Source organism: Hemicordylus capensis, chromosome 10, assembly GCF_027244095.1.
Source record: "Hemicordylus capensis ecotype Gifberg chromosome 10, rHemCap1.1.pri, whole genome shotgun sequence".
Lineage (NCBI taxonomy): Eukaryota > Metazoa > Chordata > Lepidosauria > Squamata > Cordylidae > Hemicordylus > Hemicordylus capensis.
In genome coordinates this window covers 7,184,693-7,206,428 of record NC_069666.1, presented here as the reverse complement: position 1 = coordinate 7,206,428, position 21,736 = coordinate 7,184,693, and the positions used below count along the sequence as shown (strand labels likewise).

General features: G+C 46.1%; 1 protein-coding gene across 10 annotated transcripts in view; it reads right to left on the bottom strand.

Moving 5' to 3' along the window:
- Nucleotides 1-21,736, bottom strand: part of AGBL1 (AGBL carboxypeptidase 1) — a 371,201-nt gene that overhangs the window by 177,105 nt on the left and 172,360 nt on the right. For 9 of the 10 annotated variants that reach the window (XM_053272300.1, XM_053272296.1, XM_053272297.1 and 6 more), the window contains 2 exons: nucleotides 17,305-17,436; nucleotides 9,182-9,358 (listed from right to left, as the gene is read on the bottom strand). In XM_053272300.1, coding sequence (XP_053128275.1) covers nucleotides 9,182-9,358; nucleotides 17,305-17,436 — 309 coding nt within the window. Of the gene's footprint in view, nucleotides 1-9,181; nucleotides 9,359-11,988; nucleotides 12,095-17,304; nucleotides 17,437-21,736 lie in introns of those variants that run through there. The other variant, XM_053272304.1, reaches the window with a different exon arrangement.

Here is a 21,736-nt window from a genome sequence, read left to right as displayed (position 1 = left end):
ATGATGATGATGATGATGATGATGATGATGATTGTGCCTCATTGCTTATCTGCATAGCTATTAGTTCATGCACTGCATCCTAAACCCAAGAGAGATGGTATATAATAATAATGAGCAGTTTGCTAGGATATATATATGATTTGTGACCATTTTCTCCTCCTGTCAGATCTCTACTGTTTTCAGATATTGTATCTTGAAAGTCCTGGTTCTTACTGGATCAGACTCGCCATCAATACATAGATTGAAGCTTTGGGGGATCAATCCTGCCCTGGTAGTGATTTATTTTCAGCAAAAGCAGCTGTAGTTTCAGGCCAGTCAATTTCTTTGTAAACTCAGTATTTGGATTTTGAGCATTAAATTGGCATTTTGCATCTAAATAACTGTTTTAGCATGGGGAAAATAGACCTCCAAACAAGCCAAACTGAAAGAATTTACATATCCCTCAAAAAGAACCTTCAGCAACAGAGAAAGGAGAAAACTTTGTTGTTCTGTTGTTCACATCTCCCAGACTCTGGATGATGATCCTAGTCCTCAGACATCCTCAGATGGGAAAGGGGCAGAGAGTTCAGAGGAAGAGGTCGATCGGAAGACATTGGTGACCGAGGCACAAGTTGACTCCATGGTTCTGGGGCTTCCCACATCGGATAAACCAGAAACTCCCCAACCAGCAGCCCTGCCAGAACCCAAGGACACTGCCCTGCCCACATCTTCCAGGTCTGAAGAGTCTTCTGAGGACCTCTCAGACATGGTGGAGGCCCCTCAGTACCACCAGAGCAAATGTCTGTGAAAATGGGCAAGACCCCTTTAAATACTAAGGCCGGCCTATGGAAGCGGCATGGACACATTACCCTGTCTTAGCAGCAGACTATAAAAGCAATCCATCTCCAGAGAGCTGCTGCTGGAGCAACGTTCCCTTTTTGCAATACTCAGCTCCTGGTTAGCTCCAGCCGTGACTCTGACCAGTTCCCCTGGGAGCTGTCCTGGATCTGCAGCCAGAGCAGGATACTCTGAGAATTTAAGAACATCAGAAAAGAGTTCTGCTAGAGAAGACCAAAGATCCATTGTGCCCAATGTCCTGCCTCATACAGTGGCCAATAAGAGCCTCTAGGAAGCTCAAAAGCAATAGCCTTCCCTTGCTGTTTACCCTTCAGTGACTGATATAAGCTATCAACTAGTATTGACGTTTCTGCTCTGAACATCATGCAAATAATTGCAATGTGCCTCTGAACACAGAGGTCCAATTCAGCTATCATGGTTAATAGTCATTTATTGACATATCCTCCTTGTTTGTCTGTCTGTCCACCTTCACCTCTGGAACTGCTTTGCTGGTACAGATAAGAGAAGGAGAAGAGACCTAGTCTTGTAGCAGGGAGCATGAATCATCCCCTTTGCTATTCAGGGTCTGGATTGGTTTGCATTTAGATGGGTGACTACATGTGAGGACTGTAAGATATTCCTGTTAGGGCAGGGCTACACAACTTTAGCCCTCCAGCTGGCTTTGGACTACAACTCCCATCATCCCCAGCCACAGTGGCCAATAGTTGGAGACAGTGGGAGTTGTAGTCCAACATCTGTAAGAGGACTGTAAGACTGTAACATCTGTAAGAGGATCACTATCTTCACTCTGGGAACTGGGAATGGAGGCAGGATTGGCTGTGTGGGCTTCTTCTGATCCTGGAAGGACAGCCTGCGCCAGCCAATGGGAGGGAAGCCTTCCTCCATTAACTCCAGTTTGGAGTTAAGGGAGGAAGTTAACTCACTACAAACCAAGGGTTCATTCCCAGGTTTGGGGGCAAAATCTGAGCTGCAGTTGGGTACAGGAACCGCGGTTCCGATATTTCGGACAGCATGTGGGTTTGCCTCCGGAATAGCAATATGTACGCAGGCGGCCTCTGGGTCCTGCCACACCACAAGTTCCACAAAGAAGGGATCCTCAAAGTCAGAGGATGGGGTTGGAGCTGCCTCCTGGAGTGGACAGATTCCAGCAGCACTGGCTCCTAGGGCTGCTCTACTCTGAGAGGCTCTCAAAAGGCAGGTACTTTTGGGCCCCTCTCCAGAAATGGCCCTGCCCCACAGTCTCTTTCATCTTGCAAGTTCTCCGAATCAGAGTCTGGGGCCATGACAACAGTGCAAGATACGGAGAAGGAGGGACAGATGGAAGGGGCCCAAGGGATGCAGAGCCGCAGGGGGAAGCAGAGGCAAAAAAAGTTGGGACACAGGCCATCTCTATAGCCACAGTTCCAGACAGATTTCTGCCATTTGGTGGGCATTTTGCTAACAAGTTATAAGGCATTAAAATATCAATTATTGGAAGGCAATGGCTTTATGTTCTCTTGTTGCTCCAACATAAATGTCAGTGTTAAGAAATGATATTTCAGCTTGGGACTAACAAATCAGCAACTTAGCAAACGGGGGAGAAATGATTGGAACTGCTTGAAAGCTGCCTGAACCAGAGAAGCAGCAAACATATTTATATTCTTACAATGAAAAGGGGAAAAATACACCTCTGGGCATGTTTTAAGTGTCCTCCGTCTTTTGGATAAATGATAGTGCTAAACAACCCCTCCCCCCGAAAAAGGAAGGTGGGGAATGAAAAGATGACCTTACAATAATAACCTCATGATCCAACTGGGATTCAGCTTTCCAATGCACTGAAATCATTTGCAATATGTTCAGGGCGGAAATTTCTATACTACTTTATAGCTCATCTGCTTCCTTATGAACCACCAAAAAAGAGACACAGGGGATTTTTTTATCCTCTCTCCTGGCAATGCCTCACATACACAGTCCTGAAGGCATCTCTTCCTTACTGCCCATGGGTGCTCTGACAGAGAAGGACTGCAGCTCAGTGGTGGGGCACCTGCTTTGCATGCAGAAGATCCCAGGTTCAAATCCAGTCAGCTCCAGGGGGAAACTCTGCAGCAGCACTGCCAGCCAGTGTGGACTACACCAATCTAGATGGACCAGTGGTTTGGTTAAGTTTACAGCAGCCTCAGATATTTAGAAAAGGCGGGGGATGCTCAGAAATGTTTGCAATATTGTATTAAACAGTGAAAGACTAAAAGGCAGTTCTCATGATGGTAAACCGGGTAGGACAAGTGTCTTACTCAGCTTCGGGAGCTGTGCACAATCCTGATCTTTGGTCATCTGTTTTGCAAAAATCAGTGTCAGTCCGAGCATGTCCTTGGCAGTGTTCCCTCTAACAGGGATTCCCAGATGTCATTGACTAAAACTCCCATAATCCCCAGCCAAAGGCTGTTGCAGCTGGGGATGCTGGAAGTTGTAGTGAACAACATCTGGACATCCCTGTTAGAGTGAACAGTGGTCTTTGGCCCCTTTAAGGGGGTCAGCTAGAAGTGCCTGGGACAGGCCTCAGAGATCAGGAAGTGGGTTTTCAGCACCTGAGCTCCTCCTCCTAGGCAGCTTTGTCCTGAAACTGGCTTCTCACCGGGAGACTACAGCTAGGGGTGTGTGAACCGGCTCAATTTGAACTGCAGTTTGAATTGAACAGGCCCAGTGCAGCCAGTCTTGGTTGGAAGCAGACCAGCCCCAATTCTAACAACCAGTTCACAGGTAGGTTCAGGAATACTTGTAAAGGGGAATCTGGCAAATCACAGATCATGGGGTGATGCAAATGGCCTCTGTGCATACAGTGAGGCCCCTAACAGGGCCACAGCCAGCATAGGCTGTCATTTGAAAGGTCGGGGGGGGGTCTGCTGCCTCCGATGTCTCTGCCACCTCCACTGTGGCCACTACTAAAGGTACAGAGTATCTTCTTTCTCCCCCCCCCCCACCCAGAGGCATTCTTAACCCCAGAACTTGGGGCCCCGTTCCATGGCCTCCAAGGTCCGGGGGCCTCCTGCCACTACTCCACCCTGCACCTGCCCCACCGCTGCAGCGAACTAATTCTAGTCATCATGTCCGCGGCCGGGGTGTGTGGGGTGTGTGTGCAAAGCAAGCCTCCCCCACCCCCGTGGCAGCGGCAAGTGGGGCAGGAGCAGCCACTGGGCCTGACCCTTTCAGACTAGTGGCCCTTCAGGACCGTGAGGCACTCCAGCGCGCCTGCACAGTTAGAATAGAGTGTCACAAGCCCGTGACACCTCCAAAGCCCTTCAGGCCCAGGCACCAAAATTACCTAGGTGAGCCCCTGCCCTCCCCTTTAGGATAGGAATTGGGGAATGCCCGCTTTGCTTGTAAAGGGGAATCCTCACCATATTCCCCTTTGCAAGTATCTGAAGCAAGAGGAGGGGAGGGAGAGAGAAATGGCACCGCATCATCAAATCGAAAGCAGAAAAAGGGGGAAGAACTCCCAAGGTTCTGATAGATTTGCTCTATATGTTTTTATGGGTCCACTTTCATAAAACTGGTTCAGTGTTGCCTTACGCATTTTGAGGCAGTGCTCTTCTTCAGAGGCAATTCTTGGGTAGATAAAATTAATCACATTTGTTTTTCTGTATTCAAACTGAACCAGCCAAACCAGCAGCTCACACAACCCTAACTATGGCCCTCTCTCCCGTTCTGCCCCCTCATAACTGGCTGAGACATATTTAAAAGCAGCTTCACAATCTGAACACCACAGCCCCACCCTTCCTGGATCCTCCCTCATGTGCTTTATTAACCCATCCATTGCAGGACTTTTCCCCTCCATTGCAGGACTTTTCCCCTCCATTGCAGGACTTTCCCCTCCATTGCTTTATTAACCCATCCATTGCAGGACTTTCCCCTCCTTTCCCTTGCTCATCTCTCTCCGACCTCTTCCTGGCAACAGCCTCCATCAGCTAAGCCTTTCAGCTGATGTCAATAGTGAGTGCCGATTGGCCCATTGGGCTCCCTGATGGAATCCACCTGCCCATGCTGTTATTGCCCTGTCCTGGGATGGCACCGACTCTACTCAGGCTCCTGCTTGGCCTCCCTGCATGTTCCCCATCGCCACCATGCCTGTGGTATGGTGTGTGGACTGGCCAGCCAGAAATCTAGGTAAGAGGTTTTTATTAACCTTAAGAAAAGCTTGTCCGGGTAGGGTAATCTAACTGGGTTATGCAAACCTTTGGTCCAGTCCATCAGAAAACATTACCCATCAGAAAAGCTTACCCCAATACTGAAATCTGACAAGTTAATGATTTTTTTTCCCAGTCTAGTCCATCAGAAAACATTACCAGGTAAGGGGAAAAAATCTCACATGGTAAGGGAAAATGTCATTACGTCAAACCAGAGCATACAGAAAATGACTGGAAGGACCATGAGCCAATCACGAATTTACCCCATCAATTCTCTGAATGGGAGAGCAGTAGAAAGCCAAATGTAATCTGCCTTGAGTTATTTGGAAGAAGAGGCAGAGTACACATGAAACAAACTCACCAGTGGTTTTTTACAATCATCTTCTCTGGGACAGAAGCTGGCAATCCCATCTGACACCCCACTGTGCCCCAAGTACTCCCATACTCGATTTACACTCATCGATGGAGGCTTGTATTTGAAGCCCATGTAAATTAAGAAAAAGAATGAGCACGTTTGCTAGGACTAATGCTTGCCCTTCTGAAGTGTATAGGGTTGGTTTTAATTAAAGTGCAAGTGTTCCCTGTTAATACAACCAATGGAATATTTATTCTTTGACCTGATTTTTCTTTGACTACAATTTATGCTCAAGCCTTCAAGATGAATTCCAATTGCTCCTCAGAGGTGACAAGGAACCCCAGCTGGAAGTCAACAGAAGTTTTGCTGATCCCCATGGGGATTCAAGGCCAGCCCTCTAGATTCTTCACACAGGCCTTGACTTCAGAATAACTCCTTTCACCACCCACAGGCTCTTAGACTTCCATCTATCCATCTACCCCCAGGGGTAACATAAGGTATTCTCTTACTGCAGGGCTACACAACCTTGAGAGCTGGTCTTGTGGTAGCAAGCATGACTTGTCTCCTTAGCTAAGCAGGGTCCACCATGGGAGACTAGAAGTGTGAGCACTATGATATTCCCCTGAGGGGATGGAGTCGCTCTGGGGAGAGCAGAAGGTTCCAAGTTCCCTCCCTGGCAGCATTTCCAAGATAAGGCTGAGAGAGATTCCTGCCTGCAACCCTGGAGAAGCCGCTGCCAGTCTGTGAAGACAATACTGAGCTAGATAGACCAATGGTCTGACTCAGTATATGGCAGCTTCCTATGTTCCTATGCAACCTCGGCCCTCTAGCTCCCATCAGCCTTGACTATCGGCCATTGTTGCTGGGGATGATGGGAGCTGTTGTCTAATAGCTGGAGGGGGGGCAAAGTTGTACAGTCCTGCCTTACAGTATTCTGCAGGGGGCTTAGGGTCAGATGCAAGCACCAGCTGGCATCTAGACTAACACTGCACTGGTACAAACATGTACCAATGCAAAGTTGTAGCACTAGTTTGTTCTACCAAACAGGGAGCTTGAGTTTCAGAATAGTGCTGCATCGGTGCAACAGGGTGCATTTGGGCAACCTGAGGTGAGCCTCCCACTGTGAAACTTCTTCCTCAGTCCATAGTTGTTGCACGGAATGATGCAAAGTGGTCACCTCTCCTTGTTGCATATGAGCAATCCCACAAGGAGTCCAAGCGTACAAGAGACTGAGCAACTCTCAGCATCCGCTCAGCTGTACTTCTTATGTTCATTCACTGCACTAGTGCATTATTCTGGATGTCAGCTATGGAATTTAAAATCAAATCAAATCTTTTATTGTGGTCCTAAACCAGCAGAAAACATTAACTTAAACATTACAATACAATATGTGTAGTAAAAGAGAAATTAAAAAAAACAAGATAAAAACAAATTTACAGACAGTGATACTTATTTGAAGTTAGCAATTAGCAAATATTTTGACTGTGCATATTTTTAATGCTGCTGCACAGAATTTAGCAGCCTGATGAGTAATATAAGGACTTAAATCAGATAACAGAAATTCAGCCATTTGGTAAGGAGCAGACTCCCCAAGCGCACTCAACAAAGGTGTAAGAAAGGTCGACCTAACATTGTTATATAGTTCACAGCAAAGAATCACATGCGCTAATGTTTCTACCTGATTAGCATCACAGGGGCAGAGGCGTAGAGGGTATGCAAGTTTTTATATCTACCCTCAACTAGAGTGACATAACGGGCTTGCAATGCTTGATTCCCACTGCACAGATGCCCTGAAGCATCTCACAGTTCTCAAGGGCTGCTGGGATGGATGGACAGGTCCACCAGCCTCTGTGCCTGCCGCCACACCACCATGGGGGAAGCCTGCTTGGGCCACCCCCTAGCCATGCCCATGGCGGCTACAAGGCAAAGACTGGTAGGGCGGGACGGGGGCGTGGTGGTGGTAAGGGGACCTCCTGGACATTTGGAGGCCCCCGGACCGGTACCCCAAGGTCCAGGGGTAAGAGTGCCTCTGGCCTGAGGGGTTACTAGGTATCTAACAGACTCATGTAAGGGTAGTAAAGGGACTGTGGCTAAGTCCACTTGATGCTCAACGTCAAGTATATGCTATTTAAGTAATGACTTAGCCCTCTCCAACTCCATAGATAGAAGCTGCCTGGATGAAAATCCTAGTGAAGAGAGCTTAGATTGAATTGCACTTTTCCCAGAAGAATGGAAGTCATCAACAAGTATCAGGGGTGCAAGACCAACTGGGGAAAGGGAAAGCTTAAGCCAATGAGTTAGCATAGCTAACCAAAATTTAGCGGAAACACTCACCAAGCCGGCTTCTAAGCATAAGGCCACATTAGAAACACAGCATGGGACCTGGAAAATAGCCCTCGGGAATTCTGACTGTATTCTCTCTAAAGTAGCAATATTAGGGGGTAAACCTAATTGGGTTCCATACAGAATCTGGGCCAAAGACTTAGCCTCAAATCACTTAATTGAGGCTGGAATAAATTGGCCTCCCCTAGTGAAATGAAATTTCAAAAGGGCAGCAACATGTTACAAGCAACCATATCCCCAGGTGCCTTCCTGCAACCCCTACCATGAATGCCAACTCCTAGATATTTAAATACAGATACCTGTTCGATGACATTACCAATGATGGACCAAGTAAGTTCTTAAGTCTTTTAGGAACGACCATTACCTTCCATAATAACCCTAACTAATCATGGAATTTAATTCAGGACTGCTCAGCTTTAGCCCTCCTGCAGATGTTGGCCTACAACTCCCATAATCCCTAACTATTGGCCACTGTGGCTGGGAATTATGGGGCTGTAATCCAAAAACAGCTGGAGGGCCAAAGCTAAGCACTGTGTGTGTGTGTGTGTGTGTGTGTGTGTGTGTGTGTGTTTTAAAACCACTCAGTATAACAGAAAGCACCGGAGAGAGAGAAAACTCTCCTTCCCTCACTATACAGGACAGTTTTAGGACCCCTGCTAGCTGAGTAAAGAGGCACCTTTTAAATAGGTGATTTTCTTACATTAAACAGGGGGAGAACAACTGGCCCTGAACCACCCCGTACAGTATTGTTGTTGCTGTATTGTTATTGTTATTATTATTATTTAAACCACTTTGAGAACTTTTGTTGAAAAGTGGTATATAATTATTTGTAGTAGGAGTAGAGAGGGGGAAAGGGTACCCTTAAATATTGCTATTTTAGCAATAAAGCAACACTTAAATTTTGTTTTAGGTCCATACTTGTACAATCCTAATTTTGAACTAGTTAACAGCAGCAGAGATTCCAGTTGCTCCCAGAAGGCAGTCAGTAGAACCCCCTTCAAATCTGAATACTTGGCAAAAAAGATTAGAAAACTGCCAAGTCAACAACTGTAACAGAGAATGTTCAAAAACAAGGCGAAAGAAGGAAAAAGCAAAAGTTTAAAAAATGCTGATTAACTTTTGTTAATTACTGCAAACGTCAATACAGCCTTGATGTAAACAGAGACAGGTCTTTTAAGTGGGATTAATAATGTCGTATGTAATCGTTTCCCCTCTTACAGATTTTGGAAATTGCATGTTGTGCAGTAAAACTCATACAAAGATTAAAACATGAAATAAAATCTTAAAAATAAACTGGATTAACACCGCAATCCTATGTAAACTTACCTGGGAGTAAGCCCCATTGAACATAGTGGAGTTTATATTCAAGGAAACATATACAAGGTTGCTCTGTTAAGTACTGGAAATTCCATAATCACTGCACAGATGTTTTCATTAAAACAAATGGGCATCATGCAAGATAGGACTCTGGGGAAATGTGGCGTACCTTGTAGAGGCCATGACTGCAGCCACAGTAGGTGCTTTCCATAGTGTAGCTCCTCAACACCCCGATTTCCCTCCACACCACCACTCGTGCTGTAGAGTCACGTGACTTCTCCACCAGGAAGCTGCAGCTGCTCATGAGGAATGCGGGGGCCACTTTGTCTAATATCTTTGGGAGGGTCTGCAACACACAATACAACCACCATCATCAAAATGTATACTTTCTTTTTACTTTCAGCACCATTCAAACATTATGCTCACTGCACTTTCAACTGTTGTATCATATTCTCATGATTGTTCATCTGTATGCATTTATTCACACATAATGTTGTACACAGACATACAGAAGCACATGTGATCTATACTCTACATTTGCAAAAGGTCCAGTCCCCGTGTTGACTTCAAACATGAACATATGTACAATCACCCACACAAAATGTGTACACATTGTACAGACACCTCCATGTGCATACAGCATAATGAGGAATAACCCATTAATGTGGTCATTAAGCTGGAATGTCTCTAGAGAAACCATATGAGAAAGTTTTCTGGTATTTCTTCTTCAGACGTACCCTGAAATTCCTCTTCAAATTTCAGTTTCTCTTTGGAGGAACCATGAAATTTTCTTTCAACTTCCACTCTGGAGAAATTTCAGTTCCAAAGCTAGATGCAGGTTCGACCAGTCCTAGTCCAATATTCTATCATTCGGTCACAAGAAATCTTACTCTTCTTGTTATTTCTAGAACATCTACAAGATCCAGGCGTGGAATGTAAAAGGAACATAAGATACAGTTCAGGCTTTCAGTCTAACTAAGACAAGATACACAAGGGAAGGTCAAGGGAGGAAGATCCGTTACGTGCTAAAGTGAAAAGGCAAGTGTTATCAGGTGATTAATCGCAATAACAGAAGGAGCCAGATGGATGCCAGGAGATAAAGAGTTCCAATGATACAGAGCAGCCATTATTATCAGTAGCAGTGAAACTGATGGGCAGTGGATACGAGAAAATAAAGTGCTTCATACAATGCATGATTAATTGATGGAATTCATTGCCTCAAGATGTGGTTGTAACAAAATCCTCACACTCCCTGAGTGTAAAGCTCTAGCTCCTCTGGTACTCCCCTCAGTGAGTGTTGAGCAAATGGTTGCAATCAAAACCTTGGGTGCCCTGCAGAGCAGAAGCAGCGTTGCAGAGATCGGCTGAGCCCTGCCTCCAAGCGTGCCTGCTGTGGGTCCCAGGGAAATCAAACCTCAAAAGGAGGAGGAGTCAGTCTGCCTAGCAGGGCTTGGAGGCTCAACATGCAATCTTCTTTGACTCCTGAAGTAGGCCACAAGGATCGATTAGCTCAGGCCAGTGAGTTTCCTTATTATGTTTGGCGTAATGTGCCGTGTTGTAACTTATCTCTTCCCCCACTCCCTTTCAAACCAGGCCCTTACCGCTTTGCTAAAATAAACCAGCGTTTGTTTTTGTAACTACTGGTCTGTGTTTGTTTGTTTGTTTGTTTTATGTTTATTTGATTTATATACCGCCCTTTCAGAAATGGCTCAGCGTGATTTACAACAGAATAAAAACAATTAAAAACAGTTAACAATTAAAATCAAAACTATAAAACCAGAAAAAAAACCAATTAAACTTTCAAATAGTTAAAAACCCTGGAGAACCAGGGCAAACATTTAAAACAATTTTAAACAGTTTACAACAGTTTAAAAACCCTGGAAGTTCAGACCAAACAGATAGGTTTTAAAGGCTCTCCTGAAGGACAGTGATGAACTCAAATTACGGGTTTACGCCAGGAGTGCATTCCATAGCCCAGGAGCAGCTACAGAGAAGGCCGGCCTCTGAGTATCCACCAGACGAACCGGTGGTAACTGGAGACGGGCCTCCTCAGATGACCTTAACGTGCAGTGGGGATCCTGCAGGATGTGTTTTATGTATCTAATCCCAAAATTCCCCATGGGCTAGCTGTTTGGAGCAGGCTGTTATAAAAAGGGGGTAGCTCTGGGCCTAGCTATCCTACCCTGTCAGGAGGCCATTACAGTGGTGACAGCTGCTGGCCTGGGCATCTGTGAAAGGGGATTTGGCAAATCCATGGAAGAAAGGCCTATCACTGATGAATCAAATCAGCCACATGGAGACGCCATGTTCAAAGGGACATGGTTACCAATAACTGGGAAGCAGCCATGGGAGAGGGCTACTGCCTTCACCTCCTGCTGGGCAGGGGAAGCAGGGTGACTGCCCCGGGCCCCACTCCTTTAGCTCCCATAAAAATTAATTGGAAGGGGGCCCTGCACTGGCTGATTTGCCCCAGGCCCCACACCCCACCAGGGCTCTCTATGGCGACCCCTGCTGCTTGGGGACCCCCTGGAAACATCTGGCTGGCTTCTGTGGGAACCAAGATGCTGGACGAGTGCAGGGCCACACACTTCGGCCATTCAGCTGTCTTTGGACTACAACTTGTTCTTTTATATGCCAGGTGAAGTCCTTTCTGTTCAGTAAGGCTTTTTAAAATTGATTTTTTAAAAGAGTTTTTTAAATGCTTTGTATTGTGTTTTGTATTTTGTGCAATAATTTGTTTGCCTTCTTTTATGTGTTTTAATTTGATTTATTTTTTTAAACTGTTGTCTTGTGGGCTGCCCAGAGAAAAATTGGGCGGTGGCCAACAAGTAAAATTGTATTTTATTTAATTATTAATTTATTATTATTGATTGTATTTATTAATAATAATAATAATAATAATAATAATAATAAACTCCCATCACCTAAACTCCCATCACCTGCCGCTGCAAATTATAAGGAGTGATGGAAATTGTAGTCCACCATCTGCAAGAGGGCTGAAGTTGTGCAGCTCTGGACGAGAGGGACATCTGTTCTGATCCAGCCGGTCTCTCCTCTTACTTTCTTATGTTACCTAAGATGACTTTAATGAGAATTGTAACCAGGTCAATGGTGTCCTTCTAGATTTATGTGTATGTGCCTCTCTCTCTCTCTCTCTCTCTTTTTAAAAGAGTGAGCACTTCAAGTAACATTTCTAGGTTTTATATACTAAATACTCTTCCGGAAAAAACAGGCACAATATCCATTAGTCAAGCACAGAGTTCTTCAACACACCTTATTGCTTTACCTTAGCAAGTAGCGCCACCTATAGTTACAAAAGTGAACAGAACTCATTTCCTCCGATGAATTGTATGTTGGCTTTCATACTTGATTCTCATTGGCCAGAGGATCCTCCTGATGCCCCCCTGTCATTTTCAGCCTTGAGTTAATTTTATTGACTGAGGCTAAAAGATTGTAGTTCACTACCTAAAAGAAAACTGCATGGGTTTGGGAGCCACACTGACCTTTTAAAACTGGCAAGGGTGCGTGATGTTAAAGAATACAATCTATTCATTTTAAATGTACTCAGAGGATTTTTATCCTGCCTTCCAGCTATAGCTTCCAAGTGACTAGCAATAAACATCTAGAAATTCAACATTTAATATGAAATTAAAATAACAAAATATCACACGCACAAAGCAGCATAATGGTAAACAAAACCAATTGTCCTTTAAAAGCTTGAGCAAATAAAATTGTCTTCATTTGGTTTTGAAATGTTTGCAAAATACGTGTCAGCCAGTTGTCTCTGAGGGCAATATTCTACAAACAAGAATATTCTATAGGATATTTCTATATTCTTTAGCATGTAGGAAAAGAACCTGATTTGGGTCACCATGTCCCTTGTCTCTGAAACTGGAGGCAGAGCTTCCGACACAGATCTTAGAGCAAACAGTTTAGTATGACATCTTGGCTTTCTCTCTCTCACACACAGGCTGCATTCATATGTAACATGGAACCGTAGTATTAGGGGGCAGAGGTTTTCTCGCTGTGTTGTCCCGAATGCTTGCAACTCCAGTTATGTGAGGCAACCCACATGCCGTTTCAATTTTTTAACTGCAATCTGAACCCTCAGGTTGTTGTGAAATTTGTTGCCCCAACCCAAGGTTCCACCGCAGCTTGCGTAGCATCCGAATTCAGAACCGCATGCTGAGTTGGCTGTAGCCGGAGTTGAGGGAAGAAGCTCCTCCCTCCCTCCAGCCATGATTGGCTGTATGGCCTGTCCTTCATGCCAGAAGGAAGCCCACACAGCCAGTTCCCCCTCCTCTCTGCAGTCTCGCTGACTGCAGAGAGAGTGCTCTCTGTGACATCCAAATTCAGTCAGGAGAGCAGGGTGGAGTGGGGAGTGGACCTGCAGTTCCGCATTACGTGTGAATGCAGCCACACTGTACTCTTGTGTGGTCTTTCTCACACAACAGGCAGGCAGGGATATTCATACTAACTTCATAACTACATACATCAGAGTCCTTCATTGTAAGGCCGCGGGCCAGTAGTGGCAGACCCCATCGACCCTAAGTGCAGCCCCCTGACTAATTGTTTTATTGGACTAGTGTGGAGCTTTGGCTGAAGCTGGATACTCTGCACTGTCCCCCTGGCACCATGCAGAAGCAAGCATTTTCACTGTGCTTCCCACACCAGGGGGCTCCTTTAAGGAAAATGGAGCCCTCTTGAGCCCCTGCACCACCTTGGAAGGTATGCACGGGGTGCTGGGAAATGTAGCCCTTCCCGGTGCTTTCCTCCTAGAGGCCTTAAGAGGAGGCTCCCTCTCTCTCAAATGGCCCTCCCAGCATTGAAAAACAGTGCAGTACAGTGCGGAGATCAGGGAGGTGTTTTCCCCAAGTGGCACCTGCTTGAAAAATGGTGAAGAATATCAGCATCCACCACAGTGGCAAAAAAACTGGAAGTGAATGTAGCATAAGAAACAATAATCTTTTGTTTCTCCCTCAGAGGCAGGCCACAGCACCATGAACAGAAGGAAGAGCCAGCTCTCCCCTGCCCTTACTGCATCAACTCTGTGATGAGTTGCTTGCAGAAGTACTTACCAGCAGCTGAATGGACTCCCATCGGTTTAAAATGGCCCAGTCAGGATGCAGGTTTGAGGAATGGCCAGCATTATAATGTGCTTAATTGCACAAATGCATTGGAAATACTCCCTGTAGTTCTGGTTGCAGCAGCTTAAATGAAGCTGCCTTCTGCTCGGTCAGACTGGTTTATCCAAGTCTACAATGACTGGCAGAAATTCTCCAGGGTTTCAGACAAGAGATATACTGCAAGCTGGAGAATTTTCCGTTGCTTTCTCCACATCCCTGTCCACACATTCAGCTGCCACTACAGTAATTCAGCCTTATAGCGCTTTCCTGGAGAGCTAGAATCAGGTCCATCATTTCTTTTCTTTTGCCTGGTTGTGCTGCCAACTGACCAGAAAAAAATGGTCTGGCTGTTCCTGTGCCTTTTCCAGCACTTGATCTGTGGAAATCAGCAGATGAAGCTCCTCACAACATGGAGCTGAGCATGGTCACCTGGTAATGCCTCCAAGTCAACAGGAGTAGGGGTTAGTAAAACAATATATGAATACTAAGCTCTAGTCTTAACTTGTTGGCTTGGAGTTCCTTGACCATAGGAAGCTGCCATATACTGAGTCAGACCATTGGTCCATCTAGCTCAGTACTGTCTACACAGACTGGCGGCAGCTTCTCCAAGGTTACAAGCAGGAGTCTCTCTCAGCCCTATCTGGAGATGCCAGGGAGGGAAATTGGAACCTTCTGCATGCAAGCATGCAGGTGCTCTTCCCAGGGGAATATCTTGCAGTGGTCACATGTAGTCTCCCATTCAGTCTCTAATTCTTCAAATACTTTCAGATCCAGTTGAGAACTCCAGTTCATGTGGATTTCCCTCGGGCGCAACACCTGCAATTAAATCTGGCTCATGGCTTGGGTTGAGCATTGCTATCATGCTCCTGACAAACCATGGAAAGCTCAGGATCCCTGTGTTGACATCCAGACTTACACAGAACCAATAGCCTTAGGGCTCCTCAGAGCCAGTCCCAAATCCTGCCCCTGCCCAGTGCAACATAAACACCTTGAAATATTATATGCAAAATCTCCAATTTCATTTAGCTCCCAAAGACAATGGAAGTTATCTTTATAATCAAACTTTCACACAAAAAATTAATTAAATAAAAATGCTGGTAGGTAAGTGGAACATAACTGTGTGTAGTGCTCATTTGTAAACATTAGCAAATACAGATTTAATATTCTGTTTGTTCTAACACTGTTTCCCGGGTCTCAAGCTAATGGTTCTTTCCCCTCTGTTTATTTTCTCATTAATCATCTTTTAATTGTACATTTCCAAAAACAAACAAACAAAAAAAAGATCCATTTGTAACAATGTGCCAAAATGGTTGTCAAGAAGGAAAATCCTCTCTCTCCTCTCTAATATGACCGTGGAGGTCATTCAACCTTCCTTCATTTTAAGGCATCACAACATAGGAGCTAAGCTACATTTTACTTGAGCTGTAAGCTCTCCCATGGCGATTTTTGGTTCAACATTTGGGACTGGGTAAGCAAAAGGTGTACAAAAATTGCCCCCAAGTCCATATTCTTCTTCCCAGCTGTTTTGGTGATACTTCTCTGGCTAACTGGTAGCTGCCATTTTATCACTAGTAGTCCATGGGGACAACATCATATAGGCCCCTTTCAGATGTAAGGGGACCCACAGTTCCACGCTCCCTGCCCCCGCTCTCCCATCCACTTTCAGATGTGCATGAAAGCTACCTCTCTGCAGTCAATGAGGCATCCCTGGGGCATCCCTGGTCCTTGTCTTGGAAGAGGCTGTGGCAGGACAGGAACATGCAGATGTATACAATAAGGTCGTTTTCATGACCAGCCCTACCTGGGCAGGACAGGACTAGCTCAGGTAAGGCTGGTCATGAGAAGCCCCAGGATTGCTCCCAATCCTGCCGCTCCTCCCCTGGGTAGACCTGATTCTAAACCCAGGCTAGGAGGACAAGAGTGGACCTCCTACCTCACTCACTGCTTGTGTGGGCTGCTGAGCTGGCGGCAGCCCTTTTGGTCAAAGAGCCGTGTGGAAGGCGTGGCCCAGCAGCAAGGAGCTTTCCCAATGAACTGCACTGCTTGTGCAGTGCATTGTGGGATACCTGGAAGCCCTGTCTCCTTACCCCACCCCTCTGCTCCTGAGCTCCACCTGGCTCACCACAGTGCCGGTCATGTGGACACTCAGGCAGTGAAGCCCTGGTCGGGTTTTGGTCATCTGGGGGAAGGCAGGTAGGCTCTTGCCTTCTCCCCAGCCCACCCTCTTGTGGTCATGTGAATGACCTCAATGTGAAGCAAACACCTGCTTCTGCCTCTGCGGCTATTTCTCTCTGTCTCTGTGAAGCAGGTTCAGCAGGAGAGGGACTCAGTAATCCTCTCCAGTATTTCAAGCTTCCACTGTCAAGTCTGCAGCAGAAGTTTGCTTCTGGCTCATGCATTGCAGATTCAGGACACACCTCAGCTGCCTGAAGGAAGCCTTTTAATTCTCTCTATGCGCTTGCCAGCTCTCCCTGGTTTTCCTGGGTTTGACTGGAACAAAGCTCCTGAAGATGTGCTGACAATACACTTTCTCCCACCATGCTCCATACACCATCTCTTGGGAGACAAAAAGATCAGGCTACAGAAGGCCATGAGAGATCCTTCCTCTGGTGCGAGTTTCAGCCTCCATTGGATGGCATACTGCAATAACCTAGGAAAATACTTCTCCATCATGATGGAAGATGCAGCTGTCCCTTCTCTCTGGGAAGTGGAGGAACAGCACATCCAGCTATGTTTCATCCACCATACTCTCATACTCTCTCTCTCTCTCTCTCTCTCTCCCCGCCCTATACAAGTAATTTTTGTTACTGTTTCTACATGCAGGAGAATGAGGTGGTAGTGGAAATTTGTGCCATTTTCTAGGGATGTGGAGAAACCATTGGAGAAAATCCTCTGACCTTTCTCCTTGAGACAGAGGTTCTCAAACTTGGGTCCCCAGATGTAGCTGGACTACAACTCCCATCTTCCCCAGATACAAGGTTCTTGTATTTCAGAAGTATCTGGAGTACCTCAGGCTGGGTATCCCTGCACTAGAATACACACTAATACACACGCTGATGAATGCAAGTGACTGGGCTGAGTAAGATGATTCCATCCAAAGTTCCAGCGATGGACAGCCAAGGCAAATTCAGGTGCAGAAACAGATGCTACAAGAAGCAGGCCTTACCCTGTAGCTAACATCCTCAGTGACTACGGTTGTGTCAACACTCTGGCCTGCTTGCCATAAGGTTTCCTTTATGCTGCATCCATACAGAAATACGTTCTTCCTCTGGGAATGGCCATGGTAGTCGCAAAACACCTGGGAGCAAGAGAAAAGAAACATGCTGTATGTTGTTGTCTCACAGGGGTGGGTTCACCAGTTGAAACTGCTACCTGGGCAAGCTGGTCAAAAAGCCAGAAATAGTCACCTGTGGTGAATTAAGCATCATCTTATTAAATGAATCAAGCAACACACCCGTGGGTGTATTATTATAGATAGGAATACATTTATATACCCTTTCCTAAGGAAAAAAAAGTCCTCAGTTTGCAAAGCAAAAAGAAGGAGAAGATGGCTCCCTGTCACAAAGGAGTTCACAATCCAAAAATAAACTCCAGGGAGACACCAGCAACAGCCACTGGTAGGGATGTTCTGCTGGGCTGAATTGGGACAGTGGATCTCCCTTTGCTAAAGAGGAGTGAGCCGCCATTTTAAGATGGTGCCTCCTTGGCCCAGTGAGTAAAGGGGCCACTTAACAAGGCTGACCTTTCTGGGGGGGGGGGCACTCATTTATTATTCCTGTAGCATCTCTCCACCCTGCTCTCAAGAAACAAAATGGTTCCCAAAGCAGTCTGCATAGCAAAAGGCAGAAGAAAATGGTCCTCTGCCCCAAAGGGGCTTCCAATACAAAAAGAAATACAAAGGAATCTCCAGCAACAGCCACTGGGGGGTGGGTGCTCTGCTAGGGTGAATGGGCCTGGCTGCCCCCCCCCCCCGCCACCACCACTAAATATGGGGAGAGCCGCCATTTTGAAATGGTGACCCTTGGCCCAGTGAGCACCTTAACGAGGCTGACCTTTGCCAGAGGGGGCTGCTCATTTATTATTTATGGAGCACCTGTCCATGCTGCTTTCCCACAGAGAAGTTCCCACAGTGGTTCTCGTGGCACAAACAAGAAGAAGATGGGTCCCTGCCCCAAAGAGGCTCCCAATCAAAAAAGAAACCCAAGGGTGACACCAGCAACAGCCACTAGAGGGATGTTCTGCTGGAGTGATCAGGGACAGTGGGTCTCCCCCTGCTAAACAGGAAAGAGCCACCACTTGAAAGGGGGCTTCTTAGCCCAACAGGCAGGGGTGCTTTCCAAACTGTGTGACAAAAGAAGGCCTTAAGATGGTCCCCTGTCCCCAAAGAGCTCACCGTCTAAAAGGAAAGATAAAGTAGACACCAGCAACAGCCAGTGGGAGGCATGTTATGCCAGGATGAAACTGAGGGGCATTGTGATTCAGTCTCAAATGTGCTGAAACTTCACTACGTTCGACATTATTTGTATTTTTATTTATTTCTACGTTTATATCCCACTTTTCTTCCATGAAGCCCAAAGTGGTGTATATAGTAATGTTTCTCCTCTCAGCAATCCTGTGAGGTAGATTAGGCCGAGAAAGAAGGAACTGGCCCAGAATCACGATGAGTACCATGGTTGAATGGGGATTTGAACTCGGGTCTCCCCAGTCCTAGTCCAACATTCTAACCATGCTGACTCTAGGGAGTCTATAACAGTAAGGCCACTCACATGATGGGCCTTAGGACAGGAGAATCCTCCTGTCCTAATTCAGGAGCTGGGTGCACTCCCAATTTTTGATTGTTTTTAAATTTTTTCTTTAAAAAGGTCGAAAGTGGGGAACATGCTCATCAGTCAATCCCTAGCTGGGTAGGACAATTTCCCCACCTCGTTCATTTGGAATCTGGGGGCAGAATCTGGGTAGGGTATGCTCACGATCAAGCTCCCCGCCTCCAACACAAGCTGGAAATCGGGAATGTGTCCACCTCTCGAATTAATGCACAGCTCCTACTTTAAGGACAATTGTGTGAACTGCCCTACTGTGGTGGACTCCTAATAGCCCCGCTCACGTAACAGGTGTCCCCCACAGTCCCTGGGGAGAATAACAACTGCTAAACCAGTTTAATTCCATGGTGTAGATAGATCCTCCTTCAGAGGACAAGTTCAAGATAACCTGCTGTGCATTAACGGGGCAATTTATCAGCCTCTTTTTACTTCCAAACTTTTCACATTGTCCTTACAAGAACTGAAACCAACACTTTCTGAAGCAATTAAGCACCACTTGGTTCCCTTTAAAGTCAACACTTACGCTACGCAATTTGCCAGAGCGCATAAGCATGCAATTATGTGAACAGCTCTTGTACACTGTTATTTCACTGCATACATCTCGGCGGAGGAAAGAACATTACATGACCTACCTACCTGGCAAAGAGCTAAGCTTTCCCCCAACTAATCTGCCTGTCTAATCTGTCTGCCTGGCCTCCGCCGCCATGCGCAGAGGTGATGGTTGTTTTCCCTACCTCGTGGCCAAATTTAGATTGCCTTTATAAGCAGTTATCGACTCTGATCAGAGTGAAAAATCAGGGTTTATTGATGCAAGAGGCAAATATTGAGCTGGCTTTTGAAGAACAATCAATCCTCCCGTTTGCTGAGATGGGAAGTCAATACCCATTGGTGCTACATAACTTCTCCACATCTTCACTACAGTATTGGGAAATCTCTAAATTACGAGCATAGATTTTTAACGAGATCAGTTGTCTCTTTAAGCTAATGTCCCCCACAAAGAGAAGGGAAATGCTGCAGGGGAGAAAATCAACAGTGGGATTGATCTCCGAAACCCCTGTGCTGCGTTCCTCAAAACCCAGGAGCCTCTTAGGTATAAGGGAGGTGACGACAGCAGCAAGTGGAAAGGGAGAGGAAAGAGGAAAGGGATGGATAAACACAGCAGTGGGAGCAACTACCTCCTCTGTAATAAGTAAAGCTGGGGATAGGCTTGTCGCTCACTGGAGAAGCACCTGCTTTGCATGCAGAAGGTGGGTAAGACTCCAGTCTGAAACCTTGGAGAACTGCTGCAAGTCAGGGTAGATACTACTACATTAGATTGACTATGGGTCAGACTCAGCAGAAGGCAGATTCTGGGGGAAGGTCCATAGCTCAGTGGTAGAGCATCTGCTTTGCACACCGAGGATCCTAGATTCAATCTCTGGCATCCCCAGGTAGGGCTGCAAACTATCTGTCTGACGGCCCAGAGAGCTGCTGCCAGTCAGGGTAGACAATACTGAACCAGATGGACCAATACTCTGACTCAGTATAAGGCAGCTTTATACGTACAAATGCTTTCTTGGTTTGTGGGAAGGGGATGCAGCTCAGTGATAGCATTCATGTTATGTCTGCAGAAGGTCCCAGCCTCAATTCATCTTCAGATAGGGCTGGGAAAGACCCTTGAGTTTGAAATCCTGGGAGTCTCTGCCTGTCAATGTAGACAACCAACCCTTGTGAGGTTTGAAAGTGGCACAGGGGGCAAGATGGAGGCAAGGCTGCTATCAGCCTCCTCTGTTTTCTTTGTGCTTTTTGCAAGCTTTGTGAGGGGTGTGAGGAGAGACACTCCTTGCAAAATTCGCAAGGATCACATTGGTCCCAAAAAGCTGCTCCAATTGTGGTGGGGGGGCATTTTGTCACCCTGCTAGTATCCCAATAATCAGCTGCTGGAGGCAACTGCCTCACCTTGCCTCACAAAAAGGCTGCCTCGTCTCTGAATACAAGATGCTGGGGACAAGCCATGGGAAAGAGTAGCTATCTTCATGCCCTGCTAACTTCAATCTAAAGGGATCTCACTGGCCCCAGTTAGAATGAAACAGGACCCTGGACAAAATGGCTGCTTGTTCCCATCCAACAAGACAATTATTCTGTCCTTATAACAGCATCGTACACTCAGCTAGAAACTCAAGAGTAGGCAGCATTTCCAATTAAGTCCATTCACAGCCTCTGAATCCCCACGCTGGAGTCATTCGCATATTTTCTGGCACCATCTCCAGCCCATGAGTTGTGAATTAAGCCTCTGCAGTGTGTTCAATTACAACGCAATGGTCCCGTCAGAAGAGCCAAGTTTGTCATTAAAGGAAGTGGCAAAGAAGTCACGCGCTCTTCCTGGCTGCAGCATTCCTCTTGGCTCCATCCAGTGGATCAACCAAAAGCACCGAGTAGATTCTCTCCCAACCCCCCCCACCCCAAATATCAAAGGGGATTTCATAGCCTCAGTCCCATTTTTTGAGATGGGCTGCCCAACTCCACTGGGTATCAATTACCTGCCAATTGAATGCACTCGTAACAAGTGAAATGCACATACATTATCCATCGAAAATATTATTTTACACATTAAGCAAGGACCCAGGGAAGCTCAGCGTGCCAGACAGCTGGACTGCTTAAGCTTCCCCAGTTCATAATTCTGAATGCTAGAGATTAGCGCAGATGAATCCTAAATGATAGGGAAGTTATTGGCTTGCTGAGAGCTACGGGCCCCCTTGCCAGCACAGGATTATCAGCTTATCAGATGGGAGGATGCTA